Raw genomic sequence first — 24,449 nt, forward strand, 5'->3', positions numbered from 1 at the left:
TTTTGGTACAGACATGTGTACAGACTAAGGTAAAACTCAATGCACCCTTAGCCACAGAGCAGGCATATTAGCCTGTCTGGAATATTAGTAACTGATTGTCTATAAAATGGATAAACAACTCCTTACAGCAGACAAGTCCATTTTTGGATCTACTAAATCTAGCTCTGAATGGTTTGTTCCATAAATGCTAGTGAATGGATAACAGTTCAGTTCATTTTAAGATTCTAGTAGGTATATTTGGCCGAGAATGGTTTGTTCCATAAACGCTAGTGAATGGATATCAGTTCAGTTCATTTTAAGATTCTAGTAGGTATATTTGGCGGAGAATGGTTTGTTCTATAAATGCTAGTGAATGGATACGAGTTCAGTTCATTTTAAGATTCTAGTAGGTATATTTGGCCGAGAATGGTTTGTTCCATAAATGCTAGTGAATGGATATCAGTTCAGTTCATTTTAAGATTCTAGTAGGTATATTTGGGTGAGAATGGTATGTTCCATAAAATCCACTTGATGTGAAGATGAACCATCTTGAACAGTTTTACAACTGAGTACAGTTATCAAGATGAAACTGGCAGAATGTTAAAGTAAATACTTCTAAATAAATGATAGTTATTACTAAAACTGTAATCACATTTTTGATTTACTAATCTTTTTAATTTATGTAAACAAATTTTAGAAAAGTTTTTAAAAATCTGGCAATAAGACAATTTCAAATATTTATATAAATGATGAGTATTTTTAATGATTAATACCACAGTGATCTGTAACTCAGAACTTTTAAATCATGAGAACTGTAGATGAACAAACATTAAGATTCAACATTAAAACTGTAACCTAGATTAAACTAGAGGCCCACAAGAGCCTGTGTCTCTCACCTGTATCTTCTATGGTTTTGGAAAGGAAAAGATTTTGTAAAAGATTACAAAAAATTTATAAAAAATTGTGAAAAATTTACTTTTTTGAGCAATTACTCCTTATAGAGTCAATTAACAATTTTGATCATGCTGACTAATCTGTAGAGCTTATTACGCGGAACATTTTTGCTTTGACAGTTTATCTCAAATTTTATAATATTCAAGATAATAACCTGCAATATTGCATTAAAATTACCAATTAAGGGTCAGCAACCCAACAACAGTTTGTCTGATGTGTCTGAAAATTTCAGGGCGGATAGATCTTGACATGATGCACATTTTTTTAAAGATTTGCTCTAAATGCTTTAGCTTCAGAGATATAAGTTATTGCATTTTACCCCATGTTCTATTTTCAGCCATGGCGGCCATCTTTGTTGATGGGCCTGGCCATCAGATAATTTTTTTTGAATAACATACCCTAAGGATGATTTACAGAGGCGGATTTAGGGGGGGGGGCCTTTTTCGGGAAAAATTTTGTTGATTATACGGGAATCACTGAAGCATGACCGGAGTGTGCCCCCTCTTAGACAGTCAGTTTTGAAAATTTCTGGATCTGCCATTGATTTATGCCAAATTTGGTTTAATTTGGCCAAGTAATTTCAAAGGAGAAAATTTTTGTAGCAGTTACCAGACAACAATGATGGATGCCAAGTGATGAGAAAAGCTTACTTGACCATTTTGGGTCCAGTGAGCTAAACAAAAAGCCATAAATATGCATATTGTTTGCAGACAATATCTGATATTGAAATACTGTCCAGAATAATATTTCCTTCTGAAATATTGGCCTTCTCTGAAATTTTTTCCAAATAACAGACAATATATTTCACTGAGAAACTCTGTCCTTGACAATATTTTACAGTAAATTACGATCCATTATAGATAACTAAAAATATGTTTAAGGCATGTATTTCATAAAAAATTTCAAATAGGAATTTATTGTAGACGATTATATCATAACTGCATCTATTTATCTTTTTTTGTTTATAACGTTCAAGGAAATAAAAAACTTAAACGATATTGTTCAATTCGTTAATTTCTAAAACTCCTTTAAATGACAAAAATTTCATGGCAATCAATATAAATGTGTATGAATTGTTGTACAAAATAGACAAAACATAACTATGGATAACCTCCCTTTAACAATACAAAACTTCATTACTAATTGTCTGTACATGGACAAATTTCATATGGAAAACACTCTTTTTCTGGATGATATTTCATAGAAAGTGACAAAATATCATGATAAATAATCATGAAATTTTGTTCTGGGGATAATATTTTATAGGACAAAATTTTGCTTCAGTACTAAATAATAATCATTTCTATGTTGTGTTTTGTGTACTATTGTTTGTCTTTTTCTTTTGTAGCCTTGGCATTGTCAGTTTATTTTTTATCTATGAGTTTGAATGTCCCTCTGGTATCATTTGCCCCTCTTTCATACATTCTGGTATCGTTTGCCCCTCTTTCATACATTTTGGTGTTTTCCCTTTGCAAACTTGCATGTCTTTGTCCTTTACTGATACTGATGTCTAATAAAAACAAATTATTTCAAAAATGTAATTTTACCAATGGAGATGATCGTTTCACTCCAAACCAGTTCAACTTTTAGAGATGAAAAATTTGAGGGAGGGATGAGGCAAACACAATAATGCACCTACTCCTAAAGTTAAGAGTATAATAAAAAGTAAACTAACTTTTTGTTGCTGTGTTACATATTTGTTTTCGTTCATTTTTTGTACATTAATAAGTCCATAAGTTTTCTAGTTTGAATTGTTTTACATTTGTCATTTATGAGCCTTTTATAGCTGACTATGCAGTATGGGCTTTTCTCATTGTTAAAGGCTATACATTGATCTATAGGTGTTAATTTCAGTGTCATTTTGTGTCTTGTGAAGAGTTGTCTCATTGGCAATCATACCACATCTTCTTTTTTATATAGCTATTATAAACCTGCATCGTTACACTGAAGACAGTTCTTCTTAGTAATATTAAACATAACATCAAAATGATCAAGTTCAATAGATTTATTTACAATTTTCATAAATAATTCATACAATTATACAAAAATGTATTGCACTATGTCAAATAAAATCTAACTTAAGTAAAATATGCAGCTCTTACTTAACACATTACAGTTAATATTACATGGAAAACAAACACATTTTTATGAAAAAGTCAATTTATTTACCGTCAGAAAAATAGGAAAGAACGTTTTCTCTTTAGCATCTAGAAGTTATGGTATATAACCCTTTTATTGTATAGCAATATAATATTTGAAAGTAAAAATTAGTTTAAACTGAGATTTTGTCATTGATGAAGTCATGAATTTTGAAGATTTATTGCACTAGTGCAATATTGGAATTTATTGCACACTAACTTTTGGTTCCTTTCTGTGGGAAATATTATATTGCTATGCAATAATATTATATCTAGAAGTTATGGTATAATATTATTATAAACAACATTAATAATATAATACATGATTGAATATAGGTTATTTAACTGCTGTGACTCATTTTACAAAAAATGTTACAAGAGAAACTACTCATTTTGAGTATAACTTAAAATCAATTTGCATAATTAGATGTTTTGTATATTACAACAATGTGTACTGATGATAATGATACTACTAGATAACAATGGCTTGTTTCTACATTTACTTAACAATTGTTACAAATATCTTATTACACCTTTAACCACCTTTTTTATAAAGATGCTGCATTACAAGATGATATTAGAAAATATCTGATCTCATGTGATTTCTGAACTACATGTCTTGTGGAAAATATAAAACTGTTCATAAGAAATCAGTTGTGTTCAGAAATGATCTTAGATATGGAAGTGAAGTTATATGAACGACTTTCATTTTGGCATAAGTATCACATTACAAGTATGCAACCAGGAGATGTAGAAAACTTAACATTCCTGTTCATTTATATCTTGTTTCTGAAGCTCTACATCAAATGACAAAAACTAAATGTAAAATATATCCACATATGTTCATTTCACTATGTAAAAGTTGCCAATTAATTACAACGATTATCACAGACATCTTCACAACATAAAGTTCCTAAAAGTCACATGGATATTGGACAGCTCAGTCCAAGAGATTTTCAATATAATTGGTCCTTCTATATATTATCGCATTTTCAATTCTATCATACATTTGAATCATTATAAATGAAAACTTGAGCTAGTTCATCATGTTCATAAGTTCTTTTCAGGAAATTGTCTGTTAACCGCAATCCTGAAATTGTCTGAAAATAGAAAATATTGGATACTTTAATATGAAGTACCAAGAAAGATGACCATTTATGTTATCTTTTGTAAACCTTTGAAAGTAACATGCAAGTCAAATATTGTACTTTTATTTTTTATTGAAAATATGTTTTATATTTTTCCTAAGCAGGAAGTGATTTGTCCAACTCAACAATTTAAAAACATTATACTAAAAATTTGTCTCATTTGAAAAGTTGCTTCTACAAAGTCATTTTAAGCAATAAATACCAAACTATAATTCATAAAACAAACTTCAAAATAAAAGTTAAGCTTCTATCTGTGCCAAATAAAATGATGAGTTCCTCTTTTTTCTGTCATTGAGTTGCTGTCTCATTGATATATACTTAATACCATATTTTATTTGGATACTTATTTCACCATTTTCCCCTTAAGATTTATCCAATGTACCTGTAGACCTGGAATGGTTGCTATGACATTTAATTTTAGGTCCATATTTTCATTAGGAGGTAACTTTCCCAGCTGTCTACCAGATATACCAACCCACACCACACCAGTACTCTGATTGTTCTGTAGTACTAATGTCAAATCCATTGTTCTCTCACTAAAAATACATAAATTATAATTAAAAATAATTTATGTGAATAACTAGCCCTAGGAACTTGTTTCACTTATCTTGTACATTTGTTATAAGGAAACTTTGCATATTGATTCAAGAAATCATGCAATTTCCAAAATGAACCACCCCCAACTCTGAGTTTAAAACAGTAATGTGATGGTCATGGATGTAAAAACACATGACACAGTTAAGAATGCTTATATGAAGTACCTTGCATACACCTTATCACTAATCTCGGCTGAACCAGCCACTTGAACTTTTGACGCATACAACAATCGCTTTTCAATTGTGGAGTCAGATATTTTGTATTGTGACGTCAAAATTTTACAGTAACCTGTGTGATATCCAGTAATGGCGGACAAATAGCGATAAGGTGTATTGTACTCAAATACCAAATCTAATTATCTGATTACACATAAAAAGAGAGAAATTAAGAAATCTTTACTTTTTTTCAAGTACATTGTAGTCAATAAACTATGAAAACAAGGTCTAGGACAATGGACATATGACATACAGAAACTTCATTACATAAAGCATCTATATACAAAGTATGAAGGTCTTCTTTCTACATTCTATATAATTTGGTTTAAGGAAGTCTCTTAACACTGCCTCCATCAGAACACTATCCCTATGTCAAGATTTTTACCACAGAAGTTGCAGGCCTGGTAATAAACAGACATGATAGAAGAAAGAAAAGGCCAATTCAAGAGTTTTAGTTTAAGTTTGACCCTTACTGTGACACTGAAGATATGTTTGAGCATCATATATATTACCAGCAGTTTGTTATTCGACACACAACTTCAAATGTATTTTCTAACAATACTGTATCAGGAACCTTTTCAACTGTAACTCTTATATCACCGTAGCCTGGAGCCTAAAAAAAAAAGAAAATATTTCATCATTTGATATGCAAGTTCAGCCTAATGATTTATGTTGAAGACAAGACTAATATTTAGAGGCAACGATTACATGCATTTGCAGAATTACTGGCCGATGTCATATGATGTGAAATTTCAGGGATCTGGGTGGAAAAGTATGGGAGTTGATTACATAAATTAAGTATCTACCTTTTCCACCTCCTCGACTTCACTATACTATATAAAGCCAGCACTGAACTTCTTCTAAGCCAGTCCATTTTTAAAGAATGGAAAATAATATTAACATTAAATTTAAAGTACTTTTTTTAAGGAAGGCAAAATATAAAAGAACAGGTTCCTCTGCAAATCTCTTCCTGATAATCATTAAAACATCTTCCTTGTTAAAATTGAAAAGTTGACAAACGAAACAAAAATCTAGAAATTCAACACATTCCAATTAAAATAATTGATAGCTTTGTTTATATTTATGCAAATATGTTTCAATATTAATTGCTCAAATAACATTTTTTTCTTATTAATAACCTGTTCCATTAATATAAATTCCACCAGATTACACAATAAGTTGATAAAAGATGGCATTACATAGATCAATCATTAAAAAAACATTTTTATGAGTTCGTTCTTTGTCCTATATTGGTTTCTGTTATAACTATTGGTTTTGTTCAAAAGGCATCCTTATCTCATTAAAGATTTTTTATGATATCTGTTCAATTATTGGAATTTTGCTTGTTATCAATCACAGTTCCTTTCTTCTGGAACAATCTCATAACTTCTCAAGGATAAAACTTGACATTCCCATGGTCTTAACAACAAGTATTGACCATAAATACTCAGAAAACAAATAATATCATTTTTGTATATCTAAATCACATTAGTTATACAGATTACTCATCAAATTTGACATTTTTTTATTTTTTTCAAGGCTTTTCCCAGGAGTTTATTATCTTTCTGAAACTTAATCAATGAGAATGTGTCCATAGTACATGTCTATGTCCAGTGGACTGTGAAAATGGAGTAAAATCTCTTATTTGGCATTAAAATTAGAAAGATCATATCATAGAGAACATGTGAACTAAGTTTCAAATTAATTGGACTTTAACTTCATCAAAAACTACCTCGACCAAAAAAATTAACATGAAAACTTTAACATGAAGCAGGACAGACGGATGGACGAACAGACACACAGACCAGAAAACATAAGATAACATAATGCCCATAAATGGGACATAAAAATACTGCCGAAAGAATTTGGTTAGTCTTTTTCTTGAGGCCCAGACCAAATTTGGCTTTATTGTAAATACATTATTGCTTGCCCTTAATCTTACCCTTAAACATATTCTTTATGCTGATCTTTACCAACCAATCCCTAAAATAGCCTAAACCCTAAACCTAAATATTATTGGAAGGTGTCTATAGTCACATCAGTGCAATCAGGTCATAAACTATTTAACATATATCCTAAACCCTTCATCAAAATATTAGTGTAAGATGCTGAGTCCTCTTCAGTAAAATAAGTCATAAACTGTTTTTAAAACTTATTTTCTAACTCTTAACTTAAATATTAGCAACCAGGTGCTCTGCAGGGCGCAGCTTTATACGACCGCAGAGGTCGAACCCTGAACAGTTGGGGCAAGTGTGGACAAAACATTCAAGCGTGATACAGCTCTGAATTTGGATTGTGATCAAATTTTTGACATTACATGGTTTTTTTTTACACAAAACAAATGTCAAGATTTTACAAATCAATTAAAGATTTCTTCTTCAAACTTATTTAAATCTAAAATTAAATATTTGACACAGCATAGGTTTCTGACACAGAATGAATGTGGTCTAATGAACTTAAAATTTTTTTTTTGCCTTTGAGCAATTCACTATGCTGTTGAATATTAATCCTCTAAAAAAAATGTTTGAAGAAATTTTCTTTTTATTTATGAAATCTGAAATGAGAAAAATTTAACCCTCCCCCCATTTTTTTTTTCACATCCCCGTTTCCCTTTTTCCAAAACTGATATCAATTCAAATTTCTAATGGAGTTTGCAACAATAACTACTCTTTTAAATACATCATAAAATATTAAAATGTAAAATAAAGTGCTTGTTATCACTGAATGGTAAAGATTGGTTGGTAGTAAAAGTGAATATACATTGTTTATTGTATAAAACAATAAAAAAAACTTCATCAGCAACATTTAATATTGGCAAATTTCCAATGAAGTTATTTACATAAAGTTATTGGCAAATAAAAATAGAAAATGACATCATAGTCATGTCTGGCAAATGTCCAACATACATTATCTAAAAACATTTTAGATAAGATAAGGAAAAAAAGCTTCATCAGCAACATTTTATATTGGCAAATTTCCAATTAAGTTATTTACATAAAGTTATTGGCAAATAAAAATAGAAAATGACATCATAGTCATGTCTGGCAAATTTCCAACATATATTATCAACTACTATTCTATACAAAGAAAGATAACTCCAATTGAAAATTAATTGCTATTGCACAATATTGTGCAATTAGATATTTCTTGCTATTGTGCAATACTGTGCAATTGAAAATTTCTTGCTATTGCACAATACTTGATATGGAATCCTGATTTGGACCAACTTGAAAACTGGGCCCATAATCAAAAATCAAAGTAAATGTTTAGATAAAGCATATCAAATAAGCCCAAGAATATAATTTTTGTTAAAATCAAACTTAGTTTAATTTTGGACCCTATGGACCTTAATGTAGACCAATTTGAAAACTGGACCAAAAATTAAGAATCTACATACACAGTTAGATTTGGCATATCAAAGAACCCATTTATTCAATTTTTGATGAAATCAAACAAAGTTTAATTTTGGACCCCCATTTGGACCAACTTGAAAACTAGGTCAATAATTAAAAATCTAAGTACATTTTTAAATTCAGCATATCAAAGAACCTCAAAGAGTCAATTTTTGTTAAAATCAAACTAAGTTTAATTTTGGACCTTTTGGACCTTAATGTAGACCAATTTGAAAACGGGACCAAAAATTAAGAATATACATACATAGTTAGATTCGGCATATCAAAGAACCCCAATTATTCAATTTTTGATGAAATCACAAAAGTTCAATTTTGGACCCTTTGGGCCCCTTATTCCTAAACTAAAAACACCCAAAATCAAACCCAACCTTCCTTTTATGGTCATAAACCTTGTGTTTAAATTTCATAGATTTCTATTTACTTATACTAAAGTTATGGTGCAAAAACCAAAAATAATGCTTATTTGGGCCCCTTTTTGGCCCCTAATTCATAAACTGTTGTGACTTCAACTCTAAAAATCAATCCCAAACTTCCTTTTGTGGTAATAAACCTTGTGTTTAAATTTCATTGATTTCTATTTACTTATACTAAAGTTATTGTGGGAAAACCAAGAATAATGCTTATTTGGGCCCTTTTTTGGTCCTTAATTCCTAAACTGTTGGAACCAAAACTCCCAAAATCAATCCCAACCGTCCTTTTGTGGTCATAAACCTTGTGTCAAAATTTCATAGATTTCTATTCACTTAAACTAAAGTTATAGTGCGAAAACCAAGAAAATGCTTATTTGGGCCCTTTTTGGCCACTAATTCCTTAAATATTGGGACCAAAACTCCCAAAATCAATCCCAACCTTCCTTTTGTGGTCATAAACCCTGTATTAAAATTTCATCGATTTCTATTCACTTTTACTAAAGTTAGAGTGCGAAAACTAAAAGTATTTCGGACGAAACCAATTTCAGGACATACAGAAAGATTGACAGTTAGGCAAGGTAAACTAAATGCTTCCTCAGCTTGGGCCTAAAAAAAATTTAAAACCAATTAAGCTATATCTTTATCCCCTTCAGTACAATAAGGTAATAAACAGTTTTACATATATCCTAAACTTTTTACCAAAGTATTAGAGAAAAGAGCCCAGTCCTTTTTAGTACAATAAGGTTGTAAACCAGTTTACTAATTTCCTTAACTCTTAACCTATATAGTAGTTGAAAATATTAATTTCCTTCAGTAAAATAGGGTTGTAAACATTTTTATTATATACTAAAATGCAATTATCTATACTGATATTTTGAGACCTACCACTCTCTGTAACTGACTAGTCTGTAATCTTCCTCTCTCACCCATATTAGTTTTCCATACAATATCTAATTTACCAATATTTGTCACACCTTTCAGCACTTTCAGTTCTTTGATTACTTCTGGTTTAGGTGTCAGACAATATAAATACTGTCTGGTGTCCATGGCATTCAAATAATTTACTTTACCGAACACCATATCAGGTCTGAAATCATAAACACTAGTATAACACATCAGATAACTTGGGAATAATCTACTGAATGGTTTGTTAGAACAGAAGTGTTGACCACATTCAGTCCTCATGGATTTAGACAGCACATAATAACAAGGAGATTTCTAAGGATATATTCTATTACTGAAAAAAAATTTATCTGCTGGATGACAGTAAAACCCAGAAGCTATTTGTTAAATGAAAATCAGTAATAAAATGTGACAAATGATTCCCTTGCATGCTGGGAAATTTTTTCTTGTACTTTAATTTCACAGGATGATAATCAGACCATGTTCATTTTATCTTTTTTAGTTTTTGCTCAAACAGGGGTTAATTTCTGTGTTGGTAAAGATCTAGGGCATACAAATGCTAAAGCAGATACAACACAGAATGTATGAATGAACTATATTTTTTAGACCAGTCTGTTTCTCTGGGAACAAAACTAATTTCAAAGAATTTGCTGAAGATCTGTTTACCTATGCACCATGTGAATGAACCAATTTCACCTAACCTTATCCCAGGAATTACTATTAGTCAATGAAAATAACAACAGCAACACAGAATCTTACAAGAAGAATACAAACACATGTTACAGCGTTTAGATAAAGGTATCTAAATATGGCATACTAAATAACAGAACTTTGAAGTGAAGCTAGTGCTATATCATAAAATTAATTATCATTACATAGTTATTAACACCCAACTAATTAAATAATTAGAAACACCCTACCATGAAAGAATTTTAATGCCTATTATATCAAAACTGCACTTATTATTAAATATGGCAAGTTCAAGGCAATGAGACTCCATAATTAGCCTATTATAGACAATAAAACAATCATAAAAGAAATTCTTTTTTGACTGACCAATAAAATTCTCTTAAACTATACCCAAAATAGTACTTAGTATGTAAGAGAGACATATGGACTATTACCACAAAACATGTGGTAACACTATTTACCACATTTTCTACTTTATATCAATAACAATACTTCAAGATATATTATGTGATTTCTATTGCAGATAAATCAACATATGTATGAACAAAGAAGAAAGTATGAAAAAGTTGGGTTTTTTTTAAACTTTGAATTTGAAAAATCAAAACATATCATAAATCTACCAAAGATGGTCTATGATACAACCATCTAAACTATTGTTCATATATATTTTGACCAAAAACTATAATTGAAATGGCCATGTAAGGTAATAAAAATGTGAAACAAGTGACCTTTATGCACCAAAGTGTCCTGATTAGTTTGCTGATTTTTTTTTAACAATTTCAGAGGCCATGTATTGGGGGTCTTATTGGGGTCTAAGCATGACGCAGGATTGCCGATATTTTGTAAGCGTGACACGTGAAGGTCAAATTATTGTGTCGTGAAAACGGGAAATGAGGTCTTGCCGGACCCGTGAAATGACAAAAAAATGAGAATTGCTTACGTACATAGTGTAAGCGGGATACGGGAATCTGACGAAACAGTAAGCGGGATCCTGGATCAGAACCCCCCAATGAGACCCCCATGTATTCTTCTATGAAGAACAATCAAAGTGCAGCAAAAATGCATTTGTTCCAGCTGAAGATTATGCTAAACAATAAGTTCTTCTCCATTTAAAATTGTACATTGGACATGTTTGCAAGATTATTTAAAGGGTCTTTTGACTCATATTTAATGTTGATAATTGTGATAAATCAAACCATATCTTTATGAGTTGCAAAAACTTATTTGTTCAAATGACATACACTTCTTTTCCATCCAATGTGTTGAGTTCTTCAGCATTATACTGTGCAGAAGGATCTAAAGTCACACGCTCCATGTAGACTGGGTTTGGTGTTATATTCTGAATCTGAGCTTCTAAAAACACCTCATCAGACTGTCAGAATACAAAAAAAAAGAAATTAAAATGGCAAATGTTAAAGTTCTTATCAATTCTATGAACATGAATTCTCACAAATGTTATAATCTCAGTTTGCTGGAATAATAAATTATATTTAGCAGGAATAGGGTGATTTCATTCTATGTAAGGTACAGAAAATTGCCCAGCAATGATTTTATGCAACTTTATACTGTTTTATAGTTCCTTTAAATGTATGCAACTCGTTTCAAATGTTATGACAGATTCCAATGACTTACTAGTTATCAAAATAACATCAGAAGATGTTTAAAAAATTGTTATTTCTTAAAATGAAAAGTGAAATATGCTCAGTTCTGGTATCTTCTCTTAGCTCTACCCATGTTTTTTACAGAATTATCTTAAAACAGCCATCATCTTTTGTTAATAAAGCTGACTACTTGCAACAAAATAGTTTATCATATAAATAGCCACTGCTACAAACAGACTGACAGACAGCAGTACTGATTGCCCATTTTTCAAAAGCTTCAAGTACCAACTTATATCTTCATTTATATACGATAGAGGATAAGGCTTGCATACAAAAAATGTACAAAGTTTCAAGCGGTTAATTTAAAGCAAATTTGCTTAAAGCAACCAATCTTTTAATTAACAATGCACTATTGTCTTCATCGAAAGACTTCAGTGTTAAAAATTGTTATACGGTTACTTATCATACAGGAAATAATTTTAACCTTCTGATGCAAAGTCAATTAAAGATCATTAAAAAAAAAACATTTAACACTGTTTCACAATACAGAGACTAGATTTATAAACCATATCACAATATCCTTCCATAAAAAACTGCACTTGATGAGTATAACATATTTCTGTCATTTTTTTTGTCTATAGCTGTATAATAATCGATGAACAATGTGGGTTTTTTTCTTGCTTGGAAATAATTGGCACTTTTTTATTCCATCATTATGCAACCACAAAAATATTCGGTGTAGTAAAGACAGCGTTTCACATCACCAATTATCTTGCTTTGTTTTCTGGTATGTCGGATAATGAAACTAATTGGTAAATATTGATAAAGTACAAGACTACCTAATGACTTTAGTCTATAGAACGAAACCGAGCACAGTACATAGTGTCAGGTGCATATAGGAAAACATAATATCAAATTGATCATATTAACTGCAAAGAATTTTAAGAATTTGTTGCTCGAATTTAAACGCAAAGCATTATTTTGTATTCAATAGGCAATATATGGCTATGTAAAGCACATTTTTCTGGTTATAAAAGCAACAATAAAGCTTTGCTATTAAAAATGGCTCTAAAATTTATAACTGAACCATGTGTTTCATTTGAGTTCCCTTAATCATATTTATTAGGCAAGTACAAAAAAGAAAAAACTGCTAACTGTTAACAATAACAATGGTGGTGATAATTTGATTTTTTTTTCTGTAACACTGCAAAAGATAAGCAGTTAGGGTGTTATAGAGCTTTGCAACCTGTTGTTCAAATTTCTGAAGGATCAGTCTTCTGTAATCCAGTTGTCAAAGTAATTGTGGAAAAATCATTTTGATAAACAACTATTATAAACAACAAAGACAATTTGCCATGATGAAACATCCATACCATAATGCAAATGCAAAATTTTCATCTCTTGACTTTTATTGTATATTTCCTCCTTCAATCTGTTAATTTTAAAATGAAATTCCAAAGATAGGTGAAAATCTCTGTTGAACTTTTAAAATCTCAGCAAAACGTTAAAAGGCCATGAACAGCAACTATCAGCAATTCTTGAAATCATTGTAAAAGTATAGGTTCTTTATGGCAATATGTAAATTTATAAATTGATTAACTTTGTTTTTGTGAGGATATATCATTGCTGAACGACTGTTAAAAATTGTCAATAATACTTAAAACTACAGACATATTATGTAAAATATGACAGTCAAGTATATCACTAAAAGAACAATAATTAAGGAATAAATATTATCTAATAAACAAAATTTTGATAGAACAATCGTTTGGTCTAGACTAAAGCCGAACTTTGTCACCCAGTCACGAATTCAGATAACAACAGTCAAGAATTTATGTCAACTGAGGTTATAAATCCCAGATGGTCTATAGTGCTATAGACTTAGCTATATACAACATACATAAATATACATAAATATAAATACATACATGCAATATACCCATCCCCCAACATCAGGTCACATATGCGTCAATAAACAATATATAAGTATTCCCATGTAATGACTTAATCATACCAACATGCTACTGGGTATGTTGGTTAGAGCATAATAATATATCACAAAGGACTGAGAGGAGAAATAGGGCAAGCAAATTGTGGAAATGATTTTTTTATTCTATTTTTTTGTTTCTGATCATTATATCATATGTAAAAATATGAGCAAAAATGGTATGAATTTGAACCCTTAAACTATCCTCTAGGAATAACTTTTGTTGTTTTAATATCTAAAAATCAACCTGTTGTTTTCATGTTCAATGCTATTATTGTTTAAAAAAATTACCAATACTAATGTAAAAATATTTAATACACCAGTTGATTTTATGTTTAAAGAACCTGTTGTTTTAATGTTTAATGAACTTGTTGTAAAAGTTTAATGAATCTGTTTGAAAATGATAAATCAATCTGTAATAATGTGTAATGAAACTGTTGTTTCAATATTTACCAAACCTTATGTTTTCATGTTAGGAACTTGTTGTTTTAATATTATAGGACCCTATTATTTTAATCTATAATGAACCTGCTGTTCAAATGTTTAATAACCATTCTGTTTTACAGGTTTATGGACCCATTGTTTTAATGGACTAATAACTATATTGTTTCAATGTTAAATGGACCTGTTTTTTTAATAATGTAGTATTAACTTGGAATTCTGAATGTTTTATAGGTTTTGCCTTAGTGTTGAATGGACTTTTTGTTTAAAAACTTTCAAATAAATTGACAAGATAGTAAATAAACTATTGCTATAAATAGTCCCAAAGACAAGAAAATATCTATATTTTTACAGTTGATTCTATCTTTTGCAGTTGAAACAGGAGATATTTTAAGAAACTTCATCTATAGACTTGAAATCGCTTAACTTGTTTAGACCTCTTTATTTATAAATAAGGAGATGTGGTATGATTGTCAACAAGGCAGCTATCTACCAGATTTCAAAAATGACAAGCTGCATATACCAATTTTAACATGTATGTAAGTTTATTTCTTGGTATCAAATGCCTCTTTCTGCACTATGGTTTTATCATGGTTGCAAGTTTTTATTGATAGAGGAGACAACTTGAAAGCCTTATCCCACCATTAGCAGGGTTAAACTTTTACCTCATGTATGACGAGCGATTGATCAATGTAGATAAGTGACATAGACCACAAGGACCAGTATTACAACATGGTAATGTAAACAGTAATTCTAAATTTCTTTTTATGGATAAACAAGTTGAGATGAGGTCATTTACGGGGTAAAAAGGAGATAGGACATTGTGACTGTAGATTTTTGCATTGTGATGTAAAAAAATTCAATGAAATGTACAATTTGGAATGTTGTGTAAGGGAACAAAGAAATAGCAATAATTAACTAATGCTGGCCTAAAAAAGCCGGGGAAGATAAAAACTTGATAACCTGTGGAATCTTCAGCTGCTTTGGTAATCTAACGTTCTTCAAAATGGCATACAAATGCCACACATGCAAGACAGGAGCTGTTACCTAATGACCACTTATAACAATATATGTAGAATGACATTTATTTTCCATAACTTGTATTGCTGGGTTGATATTTTGTTAACATTTAATGCATGTCTTCTTGAAATATATAATTAGGATGTTTTGCCAATCAAAAGCTATAGGGATCTCAATTTCAGCAACTCATTTTAAACTTTTGACTAGTTATAAGAAATACCCAAGGACTTCAGACTTTTTTCCTATAAGTATGGCCTTCAACTAATATTTCCCTAACAATTCATTATCATTGACCAATTGTGTACTTAGATGAATAAATCTGAAATTGCTTCATGAATAAACAAAAAGAAATGTTTCAATATTTGACATAACCACTCATCAAAAGATATAACCAATATTGTGAAATTTTATGGTAGACTGAACGTATGAAATTACTAGAAGATATAATATGATTCAAGGATCTAACATGCAATGAAACTAACCATGCTTTCATAACATCCTCATAGACATAAAAATACAAATATCTAACAAAGAAAATGCAACGTTTATGATGATCAATATTTCGATTCAATTTCTGTTCAGCAATATGATTTTTTTATGTGGATGCCAAAAATAATATTACAGATGACTTGATATGTTGACTTTCTAAGAAGCGATCAGTTCTGTCTTATGAGTTTTGTTTAGAAACCAATAATTGGGAAGTTACGAAAACAGCTATATTTCACAGCTTTAGCCTATTAGTTTTTCTCTCTTGAGTAAAACACATCGAAATATTTAGATTTTTTTTTTAGTAATTTCAATTATCTCTGTATAAGAAATTAAAAACAAAGCACAATAAAATAATTTTTATAATTTCATTTCGTAAAATTTCCACCTTTTAGAAATTGATCGAAATTATTGATCATGGAATAATTTTTTGACATATCAACCAAAGCATACTGCACGACAATGACATTGCTTGTTAAAACTTACGACATAATCCTGCATTGGCAAACAAAACACAAAACAATAAACAAACACCTTCATTAGTAAACAAAAATTATTAATTCTATAGCATGCAAACAAACAAACCTGCATTTACATTAAAATTATTGGCTAAGAAAATCATACTAAAAATATCAAAATTCAAGCAAGACCATTCTTTAATCACATCCTTTCTCAGTTTGAACTTTTTAAGAGACAGCTTTTGTATTTAAAACTAACTGTTCATGTAAGTAACATGTTGTATGTTTTTTGCTATATTTGCTATAACAGTGTACATAGACATTTTGACATACCTTGAAACCTGTGTAAACCAACCTCAAAGAACACAAAATTCATTTGATTTGTTTTGTAGAGAGAGCTCTTACAAATGGTCAAATAAAATCATCTATAGATAATTTCAAAATTGAAATTTAACTGCTGAAGTATTTGTATTGCAAAAAATTGTGATAGGATAGGTTTCAGAAAAATGCTTTTTTTTGCATTTGCATTTGCATAGTTTTAAATTTTGGTACCATTAATTGTAGGTAAATAGAATTACCTGATTTTCACAATAATAAATCTCACAATTTTGATCTTGTTCTTGTCCAACAATAAAAATAAATGCATGAGCAAATGTCTGAATTCACAGTACCAGTAATCATTGCAGTGCTATTGTATCTGAACATGGACAGAATAATTGCTAGAATTCACCAGAAATATAACCTGTCTGGCCCAAATCAATTATCTTGTTCCCATGAGGTTAATTTAAACTGGTCTCAAACATACAGTGCAATTTTAACTAATGTATAATAATAATAACATATGAACCTACTACCTGCATTCATAACCATAGCTACATTGCTACAGTACATGTCTACCACTCTTCTACTATATTACGTGCTAGAATGGGTCTAGGTCATTGGTTTAATATTACTCTCAGTTTAAAACACCACATTAGTGACCTTAAGATTTCACACGTCTTCAGCCAAATCATTTTGCTATTTATATAACTAGCAGTAAATTCCTGCAAAGCATGTGAAGTGCTCAGTATCTGAACAGTCTGGTAACTCAGACATGGTGACATTATGGTGAAAAATGTATTGCATGAGGTCTTTAACTAAGGTACATGTACATTAGGCCAAGGGAAGGAAAAATTTTTAGACAGCCAAATCTAGTTGCTACACCTAACAGTTACTTCCTGCAAAGCATGTGCAGTTACAAGTATCTGTAGTCTAGTCCTAACTGCACAGACCAATCAGGGATAGTGACATTATGGTTAAAGTGTTTTGCATAAGTCCTTAATTGAAGTGGGGATGGAAGGAAAGTTTTAGACAATTAATAAGATTACCTTTTTCGACATGGTTTTATAATCATCTGCTACCTAGATAAATAAAATTTGGAGGGAAGATAAATTTTATAACCCTCTCCTCTTTTATGTTAAGCAGAAGTTGTATTATGATTACATTGTCCAAATATTGATACAGAAATAAAAGAACAGCTTTTCAATGTTCCCCAGAGATGCACATTTATTCTGTCCAAGGGCAAAAACTTTCCATTCAAAAAAAATCTTTTTTATAATAATCCTGCAGGAAATTTAAGCATCATATTGCTTACAATAGAATTTTCCATTTACCTTTTATTATCAAAATTATATTAAAGTAGCACAAGTTGACCTTGCTCACATAAACATATAATTTCTAGAAATGAAGACCTTTGAATGCCTCTAATACTAATTTGCAATTTTAATTATATCCCAAGGGGACATTAAAATAAAATAATTTATTGGAACATATTTTGAAAGTTGTCATTGCTGATATAAACCTTTGATATACATTAAAAATTTTGCTAGAATTGTATGCGTGAGAACACTTACAAGACTGGTAGGACACAAACAGGTGTACCAGGATGTATATAAGATATAAAGGTGTAAGAGCTAACAGCTCCAACACTTATTCTTTTATCTCATAATTTCTTGAAGTCTCTCATTGCAACACACAGACTTAGTTAACAATACAAGTCGAAGAAGCAAGGAGTATGAAATGAAGTTTATTAACCAGGAAACTATATACAGATTGTTTAATTCGTCCAGTAAATTTATTTGCCAATAAATCTTATACGGACTTGTCTAATAGGGAGACTAACTGACACATTTCAATACTCTGTGACAAGTCTTAGTGTTACAACTGACAGCAACACTATAATTGTCCATATATGTTGTCTAAATATCAACGAAGACAGGAGTCAAGTTCTAATGTTTATCTTAGGGATTGATCAAACATGAGAAATACTAAGAATTTTTCTAATGATGTATCTGATTTTTGTACAAATGCAAGCATAAAACAGGGGTTGCTTAATATGCTTGAATAAAACAGGACATTGAAAGCTATTAGGAACACATTTTAGCCGTAAAATCAATATTTGTATCAGTTAATATGTCAATTTTTATCTAAGCCTGTTAAAACTAAATGTTAAGTTATAACACATATTACACACACATTACCTCAGCATTATAAAACTTTGTTTTTACGTCTAATGGTTTCAGCACCTTAAAAAGAAAATTGTACAAAGTTTTTATCAAAGGTCATATATACAACACTTTTACTACAAACAGGGATGACTGCATTATATAGAATCAAAACATGTTGAATGCAGTTACAAAATAATTGAGAAAATTACTATAGATCATATATACATTTTTAAAATAAAAATCTGTTCTGGGAGAGCATGATGCGACTGTCCACAGATCACTAAGCCATTGTTTGTAGATTTGATAAATTTTAATAAATAAAGTCTTATTAGCATATATCAATTGGACCCCTTAAGATCCTAATTATTCAATTAACGCATTTACTTCTTAATTGCCAGATAAAGCCAACTTTTGAAAGAGAACCTTCAGAATCAAGGACCATGTTTCTCATCTGATCAGAATCAGGACCAAATGAAAATTTTTTGTAGAGGATCTTCCATACACCATTCCTGAAGGTTGAAATTGGTTAAGGAATATCAAACAAGAAGACTTAATGCTATTTTCAACAGAGTTCAATGGAAACTATGAGCCATCAATGGTGCCATGTTTGCCACAAATTAAACATGTAAAAATAGTGTTTTGAAGAGGGCCTTTCAATCAATAATTAACTATATTCAAAACATTTCAGCATGTTGTTTTAGTTGAGATTTTATAAATTTGCCAATAGAAATAGAAGATAGTATCTGCATCAATGTTTATCATCTGCTTTGAACCAAATGAGTATAGAAGACCTTACTTGAATCATTCCTGCAAATCTGAGCTTAAATAGGATGAGAGGTTAGATCATTAATTCTTTTTTATAGTCATTAGAGTAAGGAAAGGGGACATAAATACAAGCTAAATGTTTGAAATATCTTTGTACACAATTGTCTTGTTCTTATTGTCTTGTGTTAAGAAAGGTTTATAGTTACATTCAAAGAAAATATAGATTTATTGTCTTCAATTGAAGATTACCTGGAATTTGAAGAACTTTCTGAAAGCCATTTTGTCACCAGTGTTTGTTGTGTAACTAACAGCACATACCAATCTGAAACATAAAAAAAATCACACTGATCTGAAATTATAGTAATTAATGTAACAGATGAAATAATTAGATAAAGGCAGATGTGGTGTGAGTGCCAATGAGACAACTCTCCATCCAAATAACAATTTAAAAAAGTAAACCATTATAGGTTAAAGTACGGCCTTCAACACATTTTATTCTTTGGAACTTTACTTGCAAAAAAACACCATCTTTTATCCATGACAAACCAGTTCTTAACCATGACAACCCAACTTATAATTATGACAACCTAACTTTTAACCATGACAATCCATCTTTTAACCATGACAAACCAACTTTTAACCATGACAAACCAACTTTTAACCACATGACAATCCATCTTTTAACCATGACAAACCAACTTTTTTTCATGACTAATGACTAGACTATACAGAAGGCACTTTAATATAGAGAAATTGAACAGTTATATATTAAAAGCATATACAGACACAGTCTTATGCTTTATGTAAAAGGTTGGATTGATACAATAATTAGATTCATGTAAAAAAAAATTTGTTCCTAATAACTTTGAAATGTAACACAAAATTTGTTTTGATTGCCTTTGAATATGATTGATCCCTTAATATTTACATATGAGTTCCAAGTTCTTTGACTTCATGATGTATGACATCGTCTATACTGTGGTCTGGACCCAATTCACCTACTGGGTCTGAATTGGCACCTGATAACATCAATCTTTGTGAACTGGTCTGTAGGTCAACCTGAAAAATAGAATTTTCTTTACTTCTGACCTTTCTAACAATAATGAGTAGATTTAAATTAAACATACTAGTATAACAGGATAATGGTTATAACATAGGATTTAAGGTTAAATTTGTAATGTTGGCAAGATTTTGATATAATAAGAAGGGTAGATAAATATTCCTTTTCTTTATGATCAATAAAAAATTATGAGAACTATGGTTTAGAGATTAAGGATATTTTCAAATGTCATAACCAATTATTCCAGATTAATTTCTAGCATAAGCAAAATTTTTATCAAATTTGTTGTTTTCCTAACATTGAGAAATATTGACTTGATAGAGTTAGTGTTATACTGTGAATTCATCTATTTTTGTTGGTACAAATTTTCAGAAAAACTAACATGTTCATTGCTATTTAATTTCATGGTTTTGCCAAAGTCTGCATACAAGCCTATAGAAAATTTGTATTTCCTTAAATATTTAATTTGATGGTTTACCAGTTATTGACAAAAATTCGGATTTTTGAAAATTGGTATTCAACAAACAATATAGAATCCACAGTATTCATTTATAATTTTTGTTGACTCTGGGCTGAGACTCTTGGTGATACATACAGGCACTTGTCTCAGAAAAAAAAATTCCTATATACATGTACCTCAATAACAAAAAAATTCCTATATACCTTAATATTAAGGTATATAGCATTTTTTTTTCTGAGACAAGTGCCTGTGGTGATACATCTATTGTTAAAGATTGTTTGTTGACCTTTAAATGTTTTTCCTTTTTCAACAAACAATATAGAATCCACAGTATTCATTTATAATTTTTGTTGACTCTGGGCTGAGACTCTTGGTGATACATACAGGCACTTGTCTCAGAAAAAAAAATTCCTATATACATGTACCTCAATAACAAAAAAATTCCTATATACCTTAATATTAAGGTATATAGCATTTTTTTTTCTGAGACAAGTGCCTGTGGTGATACATCTATTGTTAAAGATTGTTTGTTGACCTTTAAATGTTTTTCCTTTTTCAACAAACAATATAGAATCCACAGTATTCATTTATAATTTTTGTTGACTCTGGGCTGAGACTCTTGGTGATACATACAGGCACTTGTCTCAGAAAAAAAAATTCCTATATACATGTACCTCAATAACAAAAAAATTCCTATATACCTTAATATTAAGGTATATAGCATTTTTTTTTCTGAGACAAGTGCCTGTGGTGATACATCTATTGTTAAAGATTGTTTGTTGACCTTTAAATGTTTTTCCTTTTTCGTGTCATCGTCACATATATACATATCTCCTTTTATTCAATTCAAACGTTGTAAAATAAGTAGGATATTCAAACTCATAAGTCAAAGACAAAAGTTATTAACATCTTCATCATTTTCATAGTTGTTCATCATATCACAATTCCTTATTTCATCTTAACAACCCAATGGCAATAAAATGAAGAAGAAAAAAACACAAAAATACAAACATGTCTACAAAATTGTAACTTCTGTTTTATTATACTTAATATATTGTATAATTTCTTTTGTATTTTATGACAAATATGTTATTTACAAATCGTATGATCTGCACATGTTCCCTTTATGTTCTATTACTCATTGTGTTGTGACTTTATGTAACAATGATAGTACCTTGTTTGCTTTTAAAAGTGCATATAGTGCACTATGCAGACAAAATAAAATTGATTGCAGAATAATATCTCATCCTTATTTTTCAGTTATGTCTGCTTAACCGAATTTTCAATAAATAGGTGACTTTATAATGTTCTTTTCTTGATAAGAAATATATATAAACTTCCTGTTCAAGTTTTAAGGAGGCTTATTGCAATCATTTATGATGTTGTTTACAAAATAATCCTATACCACCTAATTAGTTTTGATATTCTAATAAAAAATTCTGTTTGACTGAACTTAACACATAAAAATCTTGCACTCACAAGCATCAATACCACAAAAAAACAATATTCCAAAAAAAATTTAAAAATATTCAAATCCATACTAAGTGCAATCTCTTCCTTTTTTTTCTCGAATGAAATTTTTTAGATTGTGGTCAAAAATGAACTAATCTCAGTTGAGTAGCTTTGACACACAGCTGATATGGTTCTGACCTCACGAAACAATCCTTTCTTAAACAAGTCTGTTTCTCTAATTTAGTGACTATTCATTGTAAAAAAAATACTATTCATCAATCATATTTTGACAAGATCTCCATGTACCATATTTTAGACACACATTGTGAATCAAGTGCTCTCAAACTGTTCGTGTTGATGGTTCATAACAGTACATTTGTAGAACAGGATGACCATGCTAACATCAAGATTTAATACCTTACCATCTTTTTAATGATTGAACATTTCTCTGTTCCAATCTTTCAATATAAGCAGTTCATTTATATATTTCAGAGTTAAGTATGACCTCCATTATCACTAAACTAGTACACACATTTTTGTTTAGGGGCCAGCTGAAACAAGTCTCTGGGTGCAGAATTTTGACACTGTGTGGAAGACCCTTTGGTGGCCTTCGGCTGTTTTTTTCAGCTCTTTGGTTGAGTTGTTGTCTCTTTGAAACATTCCCAATTTCCATTCTCAATTTTATGATAAATATTTCTGATACCTAACCAATTCAGAGAACTCCAAGACAAATTCAACCAGATGCTCCACAGGGCGCAGCTTTATACGACGGCAGAGGTTGAACCCTGAAAGGTTGGGGCAAGTATGGACACAACATTCAAGCTGGATTCAGCTCTACATTTGGATTGTGATTAAATAGTTGACACAGCATAGGTTTCTGACACAGAATGAATGTGGTCTAATGAACTTAATTTTTTTTTGCCTTTGAGCAATTCACTATGCTGTTGAATATTAATCCTCTCAAAAAAATGTTTGAAGAAATTTTATTTTTATTCATGAAATCTGAAATGAAAAAAATTGACCCCCCCTCCCTCCCCCATTTTTTTCACATCCTCCTTTCCTTTATTCTAAAACTGATCTCAATTCAAATTTCTAATGGAGTTTGCAACAATAAATACTCATTTAAATACATCATAAAATATTAAATTGGTTGAGGTAAATCTAAGAGAACAGGAACTTGTTGAGGGATGAATCTGAAAATGGATCACACAGTATAGCTGACTAATAAAAACCCTGGAACCAAATTTCAGAAATCCTTATGATGTAGTTCCTGAGAAAGATGTGATGAAAAGTGTTCATGGGACGATTGGACATACTGACGAATGGAAGGACAGATGAATGGATGGAGGGACAGACAGAGGTAAAACAGTATACCACAACTTTTTTAAAGCAGGAGGTATAAACAGAGAAGCATCAAATTCCAAATACTGGGTTATTTTCACGAGCGTTAAATTTTGTGATTTTTATTGAATAAGATATACAAAATATTTTGGCGGTTATTATTTTTGCAGTTTAAAACTTTTGTCATTACCTTTGTCTGTGCACTTTTAAATTGGCAGAATTTATTTTGGCTATTTTGTTCCATCCACGAAAATAAGCGAAAATTTACATCACACAAAAATAAAATTATAACCTGCTATACAGTAGTACATAAAGACTGGTATGAATAGCTTTTGCTAAGCAGCATGATAGAAAATTAGTGTGGGAGGTAAACATCATTAATTTCGAATAAAGCATAATTTGATGTGTGTTGCCAATACACATTTATTAGACTCCTTCAAGGACA

At 30.4% G+C, this 24,449-nt stretch overlaps 1 protein-coding gene across 4 annotated transcripts in view; it reads right to left on the reverse strand.

Moving 5' to 3' along the window:
• Positions 1-2,923: 2,923 nt before the first annotated feature.
• Positions 2,924-24,449, reverse strand: part of LOC139489543 (trafficking protein particle complex subunit 13-like) — an 84,933-nt gene continuing 63,407 nt past the window's right edge. For 2 of the 4 annotated variants that reach the window (XM_071276074.1, XM_071276065.1), the window contains exons 4-12: positions 20,620-20,750; positions 19,941-20,013; positions 18,960-19,004; positions 17,808-17,840; positions 11,689-11,819; positions 9,740-9,941; positions 5,544-5,644; positions 4,602-4,755; positions 2,924-4,171 (exon numbers count right to left, since the gene is read on the reverse strand). In XM_071276074.1, the coding sequence (XP_071132175.1) occupies positions 4,073-4,171; positions 4,602-4,755; positions 5,544-5,644; positions 9,740-9,941; positions 11,689-11,819; positions 17,808-17,840; positions 18,960-19,004; positions 19,941-20,013; positions 20,620-20,750 (969 nt within the window). In that variant the 3' untranslated portion in view covers positions 2,924-4,072. The remainder of the gene's footprint in view (positions 4,172-4,601; positions 4,756-5,543; positions 5,645-9,739; positions 9,942-11,688; positions 11,820-17,807; positions 17,841-18,959; positions 19,005-19,940; positions 20,014-20,619; positions 20,751-24,449) is intronic. The other 2 variants (XM_071276083.1, XM_071276094.1) reach the window with 1 other exon arrangement.

Source organism: Mytilus edulis, chromosome 1 (genome assembly GCF_963676685.1).
Source record: "Mytilus edulis chromosome 1, xbMytEdul2.2, whole genome shotgun sequence".
NCBI classification, from domain to species: Eukaryota; Metazoa; Mollusca; class Bivalvia; order Mytilida; family Mytilidae; genus Mytilus; species Mytilus edulis.